Source organism: Cynara cardunculus (assembly GCF_001531365.2).
Source record: "Cynara cardunculus var. scolymus isolate 2C chromosome LG 8, CcrdV1, whole genome shotgun sequence".
NCBI classification, from domain to species: Eukaryota; Viridiplantae; Streptophyta; class Magnoliopsida; order Asterales; family Asteraceae; genus Cynara; species Cynara cardunculus.
The window spans coordinates 2,831,299-2,845,685 of record NC_037535.1 but is presented as its reverse complement, the minus strand read 5'-3'; the positions used below and the strand labels follow the sequence as shown (position 1 = coordinate 2,845,685).

The following is a 14,387-nucleotide window of genomic DNA, read 5'->3' as shown; positions in this document are numbered from 1 at the left end:
TTATTTATCAAAACGTCCAAAAACCCAAATATAAACATTTTATATGATTTATAAAACAAAATATACCAAATATGCAAAACTCACCAAATAACCCACACATTTGATAAGTAGCAAGTAAAACATGTTAATACTTCAAAATAAACGCTTTTGGCGTGTACATAGTTTTCACAAAGCAACTTGAACTTATTTTGCTAGATTTAAGCTAAATCTAGGTTTTACCCAAATCTTGAGCTTCCTTTGGTGAAGAGATGAAATCTTCAAACTACAACTCCAGATAGGTGCAAAGCTCTCAATAACAGTCCATTTTCTTCCAAAACATACACAAAAGATAACCTAAGATATAATGAGAGTTGTTGGTGCAAAAGGACCAAACTCTAGATTCAAAGGACAAAGATGTGATCTTACCTTCAACTTCTATGAACTCCAAAATCATCATTGTTCCATCTTGAAGAGCTCAAAAAACAAATTCATAGCAAAAAGAATCGTCCAAAACGGAGTAGAAATGAAGAAGTTATAGCTAAAATGAGGAAAACCCCGATTTTTGGTCTTTTATACAGACCAGGCCTCCACGCTAGTTTCACCGCTAGTTTAAACTAGCGTGGAACTAGCCAGAATTTCAGTGTCTGACACTAGTTTCACCGCTAATTTAAACTAGCGATAAACTAACCCCAGCCCAAAATTCCTCGTGCTAGTTTTCAAGTGAGTTTAACTCACTTGACAACTAGCTCGACACTTTATTGAGTTTTTTTAGCTGATTTATGACCTCTCAAGTAATCAAACTTGCATCAGAGGTCTCTTAATGCTCGGATAACCTCCAACACAGCTTTTCTTCACCCCAAATATACCATGACTCTTGATTCAAAAGTCATGAACATTCAATAGTAGCTAGACACTGACTGACTTGCTAATACAAATATACCCTCTTAAACGAATAACCATAAAAACACAGGTGTTACACAATGAATTTTCAAGCAGAAATCTGCCAAGGATTGATCAATTTCTTTGGCCAATTTTATATTTTTCATAAATTAGTTTCAAATAAATTGATGTTTCATCTATAATTCCCCCCTTGGTGGGGTTGGTTTTGGTGGGTTGTAAATCCAAGTACTATTTTGTAAAGATTTTGCTTTATAAGCAATAACACACTTTAAGATTTTAGTGTGGTCATTTAATAATTGGTCTAAAATGAAACTTTAGTAGGAGTACCTTTTTTTATTATAAATTTTAGGAAGTTAAGGTGGCGTTTGGTTCGCTGGAATCTGCTGGAATCTGAAAGAATTTGAATGGTTAGTTTTACTGACCAAATTCGATTCATGTGTTTGGTTCATTCTCTGAGTCTTGGTACATAGTTTCATTTCCATGTATGATGGAATTTAATTTCTTCGGTTTCCAGTTCTATTTCACTAAAAACAAATTAAGAAAGACTATTGTACTCTTATATTTACTTTAATCAATCTCATTCCACCACGATGGCGATTGTCACCACCACCATCGTCGCCTCCACTAATGCCACCACCATCGTTGCAATTGCCGCCACCACCACCACCACCACCATCTTCGTTATGGTCATTGCCACTACCACTATCACCGTCATTACCACTGTTGTCACAGCCACCAGTGCCGTCCATTTACATTAATATTAATATGGTCATTATATAATATATATTAATTAAGCAATAAAGTATGAAAATATCATGAAGGGGTATTTTGGTCATTTATCACTATTTTATTGTAATTATGAAGTTACATTTAGCGAACCAAACAAATAGATTCCAATTTTTGTCGACCAAGTACATGATCAGACCTAGTTAAATTTCATTCCAATTCAGACAGATTTCATTTTGTGAACCAAACGCCACATAATCTTTTTTCATTTAATTTTGTATCACGACATCCATCCCTATTCATCCTATATTCCATCCTTGATGTGAAACTTTTTTTTGATATCATGAGTGGGCTTCTGAAAACACAATTATCATCGATCTATAACCGTAAACAATGGTGTATTCATGATTCTTAGTGATGGTGACGGGGCACTTGGGACTCGATAAGGGACCAAAGGGCAATTGACCCCCTAGTTTGGATGTGGATTCGCCCCTAGCCGTGGGAGATGGAACATGCAAAGGTAGGGGTGGGGTTGATGGGGTAAGAGATGACATGGAGATGGGACAGTTGGTGAGGGTGATTTTTAAGTGTTATCGGTGTTTCTTGGTTGTTGATAAGAGGTCCACGACGATGTTGTAAGGAGAGGGGGAGGTCGACGGTGGTAGCCGCCAATGGGGTTTTGACAAATAGGATTTATGTGTTATACCTATTGTACAACAGAAAATTTACCACAATAAAATTCACAATCAAAATTTAAGTAAGCTTTTCAAGTTTACCAAAATACCCTTGAAGTTTACTGGGTATTATCACTTTTTTCACATATTCCAACATTAACCCCGTATTCTAAAACTTAAAGAATACTAGGAAAAAATTGGTTGCTAACTGTACCTGATATTGTCCATTTTGTCTACACCTAGACTCACTGTTTTAAAATACGTCTGATAGAGAAGGTATCAAGTTCCTTATAAGACAATCTTTGTTCCCTCCCCAACCGATATGAGATCTCACAAAGTTGGTTGTTGTTAATTATTTTTTGCCCAACTTCAATACGATGATCTTGGAATATGGATGACTGGTTATGGAGGGACTGTAGATGATTAAAGCTGTTTATCTTTAAATCAGGTGAAGGCATTATGCCATTGAGGTGTGTACCATTTGAGCAACTACAGAAAACTCTAATATGCCCTTGAAGATTTTAATAATCTTTACAGACAACAGTATCATGGAACTCTTGAATTCTGTCATTATCGCATCTTAAAGGTACATCTAACAAATCGGTGCAAATTAGGTCAGCGTGGTTGGTCTAAGTTTTTAGAGTGGGACCCACTAGGGTCTACTTGTCCTAGGTTAACGAGTTTGTTTTTTAAAATAAAAAATTTGATCGATCTTCAGGTCTAGTCCTTAACCAACTAAGTACGGACTGATCTAGATACGTCAGTGGTCCCAAACCAAGTCTCATAAATCTTAGTACAAGTGAGCTCAGTTTGAGGCCCGATCACCCGAAACTGGTTCTTAGGTCGGTTTATGTATGAAGTATTGCGTTTTTTTATTAATGGTTTGAATTATCTTTCGTGCATTTTTTATAATATTTAGTTTGAATTGTATCATACCTTGGTAGTAGGCATGGCAACAGGACGGGGATTGGGCGGGTTTTGTAGGCCTCGGTCCCGGTTTTAGTAATAGCCCCCGGTCCCCGACGGATACGAGGATTAATATCCCATCCACGGTCAAACCCCAGTCAAACCCCATGAAGAATATATGTTAATTTGAGTCTACCAGGGATCCCTGTCCCAACCTCGGTTTGAGCAACAACCCCTGACCCCGAGACCCATTTTAGCAGGGAATCCCCGTGCGGATCAAGAGAGCCGGATTCTCCACCGGGTCAGGGCAAATCACCATCCTTACTTGGTAGGGACCAAACCTTAATTTCACGTTGGGTTTTTGTGCACCTCTACTTTGAACCCTTGTAAACAATGGTTCTGACAAATTCTTAAGAACCAGATCCATTCTCACGCTGATGAATCATCTAATATATTTGTGTTTCAAATGTTTGGAAAACTTTGTCTAGAAGTCAGTGTGGAACCAATTGCATAAAACAATAATAACGACAATTACGTGAACAAGTCTTTAATGATGTTTCTCTTTACCATATCAGTTTTCCAATAAGCAAAACCCTCTCTTGAAAATCATCCTCTAATGCAAAAACATTTTTTTTTCCGTAACCTTTCTAACAAGTAGTATTTAACACCAAAATGGTCTTTGGTCTCTTAAGAGGTCAGGGGTTCAAACCTCACCAAATATGAGAAGGGTATGTGAGTGTATTTGTTGCATTTGCCGTATATAAATATCATATACTTAAAAAAAGTAGTTTGAGTTTGGGCTCCAAAAGTAGAAAGTGTCTGGAGGTCCCAAGTTCAAATTCAATGAGGAATAAAAATCTCCTTGTGACCATGGAGATTCAAATGCGGTGACTTCGGGCTACTCGCAAAGCAAGTGGTCGGTCACATTGGGATTAGTCGGTTCGCATAACGGATTGGATATCCAGGTTAATAAAAAATATGAAGATTCACCAATGTATCAATCGACTTGTGAAGACCAAACTTTTAACTAAAAGTTATGTCTCCAATGCCAAAACCTTGTAAAATGACTTAAAAAAATAGTGATATCTGAACCTGATATGATCGAGAAATCTTCAAGTTGACCAGCGATGGGAATACCCTTCGTCACCGACATGAAGTATAAGTCAAAAACACTTATCTGTGTCTGTGTGTGTATAATAAAATGAGAAAGCAGAGTATATATAATACAAAACGGTAATTAATATAATGAATCTTCAATAATGATGAAAACTTGTAAAAACTATTTCAATGTCGGTTTGGTTTTTCGTGGGGAAATTTTTAATGATAATAATGTGGATGTATACAACCACAAGGGTGATGCCTGATTGGTTTGATCTTGGCTCAAAAGGTCAAAAGTACCTAAAGGTCCTAGGTTCAAATCCAAGAAGGAATAAAAATCTTCTTGTGGCTATGGAGATTCAAATGCGGTGACTCCGGGCTATCTGCAAAGCAGGTGGTCGTCCTGACATTAGTCGACTCGCATAACGGGTTGGATATCCAGGTTAATAAAAAAAAATTAATTATTAAATATTGCAACTGACATACGAGTTTTTGTACTAGGTTTGTTTGATATTATTCTTGTACAAATGCAACATTTAAAATTTGGTGATTGAAATTTTAGCATGATATATCTTTAAACGTTAAATTGACATTTATATATGAAGATATCAGATAAAAATTTAAACTGTGTAGATAGAGAAAAATCATTGATCCTCTTTTGGGATGGGGATGAAAGTTTAATCCCCAAGAGGGTCAGGACAGGGTACTGGGACCCTAATCTTTGTCCCTGTTGGGTCCCAGTACCCTTGATCTCGTTGCCATCTCTAACCCTAATGAGGCATCATTGTCTCAATAACATGATTGTTAAGCCAACCTAGCGTTGGAGGATTTGTCGGAACCTATTTCTAATCGCAGATCGAGCACTTTGCTTCGGCAAATTGGGCAAGAATTGCAAAAGGAGAGCCATTTTGTAATACAACCATCATGATACACATGTCCGCAAGGAGCTTGCTTACATGATGACTGAAAACTTTCCATGCACACGGTACAAACACCCGTTGCAGCAGGCACGACCACTTTTAGCATGGCGGAAATGTTGTCCTCCGGCAACCACACTTCTAATCTTTTGCTATTCACATCAGTAGTACTTGAGGTGGTGGTGGTGGAGTTATGATCTTCCATGGTTAAAGCTAGGTCAAGATCGAAGGAGTTATCCATAACCGATGAATGATAATTGGGATTTTTTTTCCGAATATAATCGATCTATAACTGTATGAGTTGGAGAGAGGACATTTAGGAGATGAAGAGAAGATGGTGGAGATATATATAGGGTAGAAATCATATCCATAAAATGGTGACGAAACATATAACTTGTACGAATCTTTCCATTTTTCAAGTCAATCCAATCCATTCGTTTAAACCTCGTGTGTGTGTGTGTGTGTATATATATATATATATATAACTTCCATAATTATCTTATCAACGGTATTATGAAAAAAACTCATTTTTCCTATTTGAACTTACTTGATCGATGTAATGTTTCATTGGTGAAATGACACTACATTCAAAACATATCAACCTCATGTGTTATTTCATTGGTGAAACAACACGTATTACAAAAACTGATCAACTCATGCCAATGAAAACAGGTCAAAAGTACCAGGAGGTCACAGGTTCAAATCCAAGGAGGAATAAAAATCCCCTTGTGGCCACGGAGGTTCAAATGCGATGACTCCGGGCTATCTGCAAAGCGGTGGTCGCCCTGTAGTCGACTCGCATAGCGGGTTGGATATCCAGGTTAATAAAAAAAATTGAAAACGACAAAAGTTGGAAAGTTAGGGAATTCAATGTTGGGAAGAAAAGATAGGCCTAATAGAGCACAAGAGGCGGAATCATTGATTGTACTAGCTTAAAATCAACTGATGTACCCTCGTGTTTACAGTTGTCCAACCACAAATGCATTTCGACCCCGTCGTAGTTCTCAATCATTTCCAACCCGAGCGTTCGAGCCGATCGTTCTTCTGATTTAGCGATGTACTTTTTCACAAAGTCACTTCTCAATTCGTGTGATATAGATAATGAATAAGTAGGAGTTAATATCATTCCAATTGCCATTACAAAAACTACAAAAACAAATAAACCGATGTGTTGTTTCAAAATCAAAGCAAAATAAGAGTTTTTTTTAAGAAACACTTGATATAATAAATAAGATAAATAATAGAGTAATTACGGAAATTAAATGAGTGGTCTATATTGGTTCATAGAGTTCCTAACATATAAAAGGTTTCTATTTGATTTGCCTCATATATATATATATATATATATATATATATATAGAGAGAGAGAGAGAGAGAGAGAGAGAGAGGAGTGATCAAAAAACCCCCTCATTTGTGTAAACCTTGTAAACCAATTTCATCCATCTATTTTCTTGATCAATGATCAAGATTAGTTTAGGTTATATTAGGAAATTATAAAAAAATTATTTTATAATCCCTATAAGGGCAAAATGGTAACTTTGGTAGTGGTAATATTAATGACAACCATATCATGTATATCGTAATATTAATGAAAGAAAATCATTTGTAAAATAATATATTAATTTTATGTTCAAATATTGTAAATAAAATTATATCAATCATTAAAATAGATCAACAATAAAAATAAAACACACTATAATCAATTTAACATAATGAAACCTTTTGAATAATAATAATAAAGAATTTACTACTACATTTAATGAACGAAAACGTTTCACAGTTTCATCTAATGAAATGGTTTCATTGTTCACTAATTACACAAAATACGTTATGATACCCACTGAACACACTGTTATCAATAATTATTAAATAAAAGAAACTGCTTAATAACATTTTAAATATGTTTGCTTGATAAAAACAATTTCATGTGTTAATTTTCTGTTGTTATACACAATTATTTCAAAGTCGTGTTTTAAACAAAAACTAAAACTAAAACAGAAACAAAACGTGTCCAAAAAAGGGGATTGTGTCACGGCAATAGAAACCAATCTTGGTAGGGACCATTACCACTTTCGATTGGATCAGGTTCTTATGCACCTCTACTTTAGACTTTTATAATCAACGGTTCTAATAGATTCTTAGAAACCAGATCCGTTCCCATGCTAATGAATCATCTAAAATATCTGTGTTTCAAATGTTTGGAAGACTTTGTCTACAAGTAAACGTGGAACCAATTAGGGGTGTACACAAAATTGTCAACCCGTGAAACCCGTCCAACCCAACACGTTTAACTGCTGAACCGCCCACTGCCTAACCTCTAACCCGTCAATTAGGAGGGTTAAAATTGGGTTGGACCTAGCTCAACCCGCCCAACCAATAGGTTATAACAATAATAACGAAAGGTACGTGAACAAGTACTTTATGATTTTTTTTTCTCTTTACCATATTAGTCTATACTATATTATAAAGCATTTGACAAAAACTCTTAAAAACTATTTTTATGCATGAAATACTATATATTGATGCATATTACTTAAAATTCAAGATTATAAGTAATTATGTATAAGTACAACTTATTAAAGGTGCATGTTTGAATTCGTGTAACTAACTGTGGATAAACATAATCAAATAGAGGATAAACATCTCATTTTAAAATATAAAAAATCTAAAATATAATTAAGATAATTATTGGTTTCTTAAAAAATAATTAATTATTATATTTACAAGAAAATTATATTATTAAACCAAATATAAATTACTTCGTTATTGAACCTAAATTAAATTATAATAAAAAAATTGAATTAAAAAATTTATATAAAAAAAAGAATTTTAAATAGTTAATTTGTCATTAATATCGATATATTTTTGTCAAATTTTTATGATATCTTTAAATTTATATTTTACTTAAAAAAAAATAAAAATATCATCGTTTTTTCAAAATCACATAAGACCATACTATAACATCGACTGAGATAAATAATAAAATAAAATATCAAAATCAAAATGTATTTCTCTACATTGTACGAATACCTTTCTAGTTTTCCAATAAGCAAAACCCTCTCTTCAAAACATCCTCTAATGCAAAAACTTATTATTTCAAAACCTTTCTAACAATTAATATTTAGCACTTAATCCTCAAAATTTATTTGAATTTTTTTTATAAAAACCCTTCTAAAGAATCATTATAATAAATACATCGTGTTAATCATCAATACGTTTTTAAAATCTATCCAGGTTATTCCTAAAAATATTAAACGAACCATAAGAGTGTTGCATGATTGGTTTGAGTTTGGTCTCTAAAGGTCAAAAATATCTGAAGGTCTCAGGTTCAAATCCAATGAGAAAAAAAATCCTCTTGTGACCACAAAGATTCAAATGTGGTGATTTCGGACTACCCACAAAACAGGTGTTCACGTTAGGATTAGTCGATTCACATAACTGGTTGGATATCCAGGTTAATAAAAAAAAGTTATATATATATATATATATAATGAATCTTTTAAGATGATGGAAACATGTACAACAATCCATTATCCGTTTGATTGTTTGTGGAGAAAATTCCAGTGATATAACAATGTGGATGTATAAAATTTTCAATTATTAAATAATATAAATGATTACCAGGTTTGTTTGATATTACTCTTATACAAATGCAACATTGAAAACTTGGTTGATCGAAATTTTAGCATGATATGTCGTTTAAACGTTAAATTGACATTTATGCATAAAGATATTAGATTAAAAGCTAATAATCAAGATACGCAACGAGGGTCGTATTCATACAATTTTGCATCGGTAGGCCCTTGAGCGGATCCCACGTTAGCTCCAAGACGTTGGTCCACATATTCTTGTACAGTCAAAAGGGGGATCGATTCCGTTATTATTCCTTACCTCGGGACCAAATTGGTTATTGGGATCTCCTTGAATCCCTCCGCCACCCCCGGATGGGGATGAAATTTTAATCTTTGACAAGGGGAGGAACTGGGGTCCAATACCCTCAACCCAGTTGTCATCTCTTATCCTAACGAGGCACCACTGTCATCATTGTATCGGAGGATCTGAACCTATTTCTGATCGTACATCGAGCACTTTGCTTCCGCAGACTAGGCAAGAATTGCAAAAAGAGAGCAATTTTGTAATACAACCATCATGATACACATGTCCACAAGGATCTTGCTTACATAATGACCTAAAACTTTCCATGCACATGGCCAAGACCGTAGGGGATTTATTAGGTCACTTACCTTATCAGGGGAGTATGATAAGAACCAAGAATCTTACTCGATAAGTGACATTACAACAACAAAGGTTCCTACCTCCGTTAGCATTTACAAGGTAGCAGACGCTTATAAACAACCCATTTTGATGATCCCGAATGTTATTCGACAAGATAAAAGTTTGTCAATTACCCGATAAGCATTTAGTTAAAAACCCCGTAAAAATCAAATATTTACTTATCAAATGAAATTAAAGTCTTAGGTGGCGTTTGTATTTTAAGAAGTGTTGAAGTCTGAAGTCTTATTTAACTTCTGATTTATAAGAGGTGATGCTGACGTCTGGAATCTGAATCAATAAGACTGTTTGTTTTTGTAAACTGATAAACGTTTGAATTTGTTTAAATTATCTATTTACCCATTAAAAAAATTATACTGTTGAATTTATAAATAAAATTTATACAATTCCACATATTTATTTATCATCATTACGAAATTTACATCTAAATTACAATTAACATTCATTTAAACGAAAATATATCATTAATGTATTTAACATATTTAAATCATATTAAAATACATCAATTGAGAGACGTGAGGATTGATCGAGAGAAATCATCAATTAAGATTAATCGATTGAAAAACGCCGTTGTTGAGAGTTTGAAGAACAATAAAAGACAAATAAGAGATTGATGGACTTCTTACCAGATAAGAAAACAATAAAATATAAATGTCTCTAAAAAATTAAAAAAAAAACAAACAGTCCAAATGTTCTTATCTTTTAACGAATCAGACATAAGAGGTTATTAGTAGTTTTTTGGGAAAAGTACAATAAAAACCAATGAACTTTCTTGTTTGGAATGATTAAGTCCTTGGACTTTTTTTTGGAACAAATAAGTCCTTGAACATTCCAAAACATGTTAAATAAGTCATTGAACATTCCAAAACATGTTAAATAAGTCATTGGACAATTTTTGGAACAAATAAGTCATTGGACATTCCAAAATATGTTAAATAAGTCCTTGGACAATTTTTGGAACAAATAAGTCCTTGGACATTCCAAAAAATGTTAAATAACTTCTTGGACAATTTTTGGAACAAATAAGTTCTTGAACAATCCAAAACATGTTAAATAACTTATTGAACTTTTATAAAACATGTTGGATACATTCTTATGACTTGTACAACTAGTTAAAGTGGTAAAATAGTGGAAAAAAAGTCTGGAAAAAAGCTCAATGAACATTCATATTTTGAACGATAAAGTTGTAAAATAGTGAAAAAAATCCGGAAATATATTTTGTCAGTGATTTTTTAAACTAAAAAAAATAAAAAAAGTTTATAAAATATACGATTTTTAATTAAAATAAATTTCACCAGTAATCTTTTTAAATCTTTTTTTAATTTAAAAAATCACATACATGATATATATATTTTTAATTAAAATAAATTTAATAATAATTATTTTTTTTGTTTGAAAAATCACTGACATAATATATTTTTATTTTAATTAAAATAAACTTTATCAAMAATCTTTTTTAAATGTAATTATTTTTTTGTAAATGTAAGTACTTTTTTGTTATATTTGTTTAATTTTATAGATCTAAATACTTTTTGGTTCAAAAATATTTAGGGGCTTAATCATTCAAAATATGAATGTTCATTGGGTTTTTTTTTCGGATTTTTTTCACTATTTTACCACTTTAACTAGTTGTACAAGTCATAAGAATGTATTCAACATGTTTTATAAAAGTTCAAGAAGTTATTTAACATGTTTTGGATTGTTCAATGACTTATTTGTTCCAAAAATTGTCCAATGACTTATTTAACATTTTTTGGAATGTCCAAGGACTTATTTGTTCCAAAAATTGTTCAAGGACTTATTTAACATATTTTGGAATGTCCAAAAACTTATTTGTTCCAAAAAAGTATCAAAAGACTTATTTAACATATTTTGGAATGTCCAAAAACTTATTTGTTCCAAAAAAGTATCAAAAGACTTATTTAACATATTTTGGAATGTCCAAAAACTTATTTGTTCCAAAAAAAATCTAAAAACTTAATCATTTCAAACAAAAAAGTCCATTAATTTTTGTTGTACTTTTCCCTAGTTTTTTTATAAAAACAAACACGACTCGGTGGTTTTTTCGTTTTTCTTTTTGTAAATATTTAGTATTTTGGACAGCGGTTTTCCCAAGAAACAATTTCCCCTAAACCCTAAACCCTCACGCAAGCTCAAGATTTCTATTTCCACTTTCAAAATCCAAATCAAGAATAAGCCTCTTAAACCCTATTATAATTCTCTAGCAGGATCAACGACGATATGGGTACACCGGAAACCTCACGAGAACCGTGCCCGGACCGGATCTTGGACGACATCGGTGGCGCATTCGGCATGGGAGCCGTCGGCGGCTCCGCCTTTCACTTTCTTAAAGGAATCTACAACTCACCGAAAGGCGAACGTTTCATCGGCGGTACGCAAGCGGTCCGTATGAACGCGCCACGTGTCGGCGGAAGCTTCGCCGTATGGGGCGGTTTGTTCTCCGCCTTTGATTGTACCATGGTTTACGCACGCCAGAAGGAAGATCCATGGAACTCCATCATCGCCGGTGCCGCCACCGGAGGATTCCTCCAGATGCGTCAGGGTTTAGGCCCCGCGACTCGCTCTGCGGTTTTTGGTGGTGTTCTGTTAGCCCTAATTGAAGGTGCCGGAATCATGCTCAACAAAGTCCTTAGCGCCCAACAGCTTCCGCCGGTGATAATCGAAGAGCCGCCACAGGCAGGGTTTCAGTTGCCTAATCGAGGTCCCCAACCCGATCCGGCACCGGCGACGGCATCATCGCCGTCATGGTTTGGTGGTTTATTTGGTGGCAAAGAAGAGGAACCGAAGCCGAAGGTGAAGACTGAAGTTTTAGAAAGCTTTGATTCGCCTGCACCTCCAACTTTTGAGTTCAAATGAATCTGAATTTGCAGGGGTGAGTTCTTATTTCCGGAATCATTTGATTCTCTTTTGAGTTCATTTTTGAATCTATATCTGTTCTTCTGTCCTGTTAATCTGTTCTAAGTTATCTGATCAAGATTTCTTGATATCAGCACACCTTCAATGGGTGTCTAGTGACTTATGGACATTGATTCTTGATTTGGCTCTTCCATGGTGTGTCATGAATCTTGATGAACCAAAATTACTATTTAACATTCTACTTAGGGTCTGTATGTTAGCAGTTTAATGAGCTTATGAGACTCACAACCTACTTCGTTAGCTATACATGACTGTTTGTTAGTTGCTTAATGATATAGAAAGTGGCTTAATCAGGAAGCTTCTAGCTTCTCGGGGGAGCTTTATGTAGAAAGCCAAGTTTTTTGCCAAACCTGTCCCTCTCAGTTAAGGACATGTTTCTTTCATCCATGAAAAAGACCCTTCAAACAAATATCTTCTCAATCTATGCAGACAAATTAATCTCCACAGACAGCAAATGGAAAGCCAACGGAACAGCCTCTTAGGTGTGTTGTTAAGCCATTAAGCCAACATGGCTATATGAAATAAGCCTGGACCCCTCACATAAGCCACAAGCAAACTTAATACAATAAACTTAATCTATGATATGATCTTTCTTTGTGGTAGTTTCTTTAGACTGGGGATTGGGTTTAAACCGTTTATGTTGCTTTTGTTCGTATTTTGCTTCTTTTGTAGGAAAGATCTGAGTTAATCTTGTTAGAAGACTCCGATCCATGCTTATTCGGGTGCATCTGGTACCTAGACATGATCAGACAAGATGGGACTGGACTAACGAGAATGAGGGAGGCGTGGCGTGTTGGTGAAAGAATTGCGGAATATTTTAAGATTTTAATTTGACATAGGTGGTTGGTTTTTGTTTCCTCACTTTTGATTGGACAAAAGAACTACGTTTTTTGTTTTTGTGCTGCCAAGTCCTGTACAACTGTCCCACCAATAATAAGCTTTTGTTTTGTCTTGTTCTGTTATGTATCGAACATCAACATTAAAGAAATCAAGTTTCGCCACGGGGATGGAAGTTGGACCAAAACATGATTGAAAAGATGTTATAAGCAATTGAAGTGAATGTTTGAGCGGGGAAACCCATCGTTTTACATGTACGCATTTAACGTTTGGTTGCAAACTGATTTTGGGTTGTGAATTGTGGGATGAAGGAGAGCAATACATTCACAAGTGATTCATTATGAATGGTGTATCGTAGATCATGAATGTTGTACTATTCATCATGAATAGTTCATGAATGTTTACGTGTCTCTCATCTTTCCCTCGGTTCACGACCTAAAATTGGTTTACAACCAAATCTTTTTTGTCCGTATGTATATATGTATATATATTGCACTTTATTTCAGGTATTGTAGAAGTGTTGCAATTGAAGTGAATGTTTGAGCATAGAAAACCATTGTCCCACGTAGGTGGAAAATGAAATATAATTGTTTACATTGAAATTAGGATGTTGAATGGTTAAGGAAGGCCCATGGTACAAAATCATTCAAAGGGTTTTAGAATCATTAGGAGACAAATTTTTTTTTTTTTGCCAATTGCCAAACAAGATTGACCTAATGATTCAGCTGTCTTTTAATGAAACTATTAAGAGGTAAACAAACAACCTATGATTAACCTCACTTTACTGTATCGGATGACATTTTTTACCATCAAAATGAATTGTTTCGGTAAGCATCTTTTATCTGGTAAACATTAACCAGATAAAAATCTTTTTTCTCACTTACCGAGTATACTGATATTTAAAAATATATGAAAAAATAAAAATTACTAGAAAAGAAACAAAGTGGTCAAACTATGGGATGAGACGATGATAAGAATAAGGGAAAAGTACAATAAAAACCAATGAACTTTCTTATTTGGAATGATTAAGTCCTTAAACTTTTTTTGGGAACAAATAAGTCCTTGAACATTCCAAAACATGTTAAATAAGTCCTTGGACTTTCCAAAAAATGTTAAATAA

At 34.1% G+C, this 14,387-nt stretch overlaps 2 protein-coding genes across 2 annotated transcripts; one reads left to right on the top strand and one right to left on the bottom strand.

The window, feature by feature from the left end:
• Window positions 1–5,087: 5,087 nt before the first annotated feature.
• On the bottom strand, window positions 5,088–5,405 carry LOC112516798 (E3 ubiquitin-protein ligase MPSR1-like). Its single transcript, XM_025124030.1, has one exon. It carries the CDS (start codon window positions 5,403–5,405, stop codon window positions 5,088–5,090), a length of 318 nt encoding a protein of 105 aa, XP_024979798.1.
• Window positions 5,406–11,644: 6,239 nt separating this feature from the next.
• Window positions 11,645–13,450, top strand: LOC112517139 (mitochondrial import inner membrane translocase subunit TIM17-2-like). Its single transcript, XM_025124479.1, has 2 exons — window positions 11,645–12,386; window positions 13,103–13,450. The coding sequence occupies exon 1, from the start codon at window positions 11,735–11,737 to the stop codon at window positions 12,368–12,370; it is 636 nt and encodes a 211-aa protein (XP_024980247.1). The 5' UTR covers window positions 11,645–11,734; the 3' UTR covers window positions 12,371–12,386; window positions 13,103–13,450.
• Window positions 13,451–14,387: the final 937 nt, after the last annotated feature.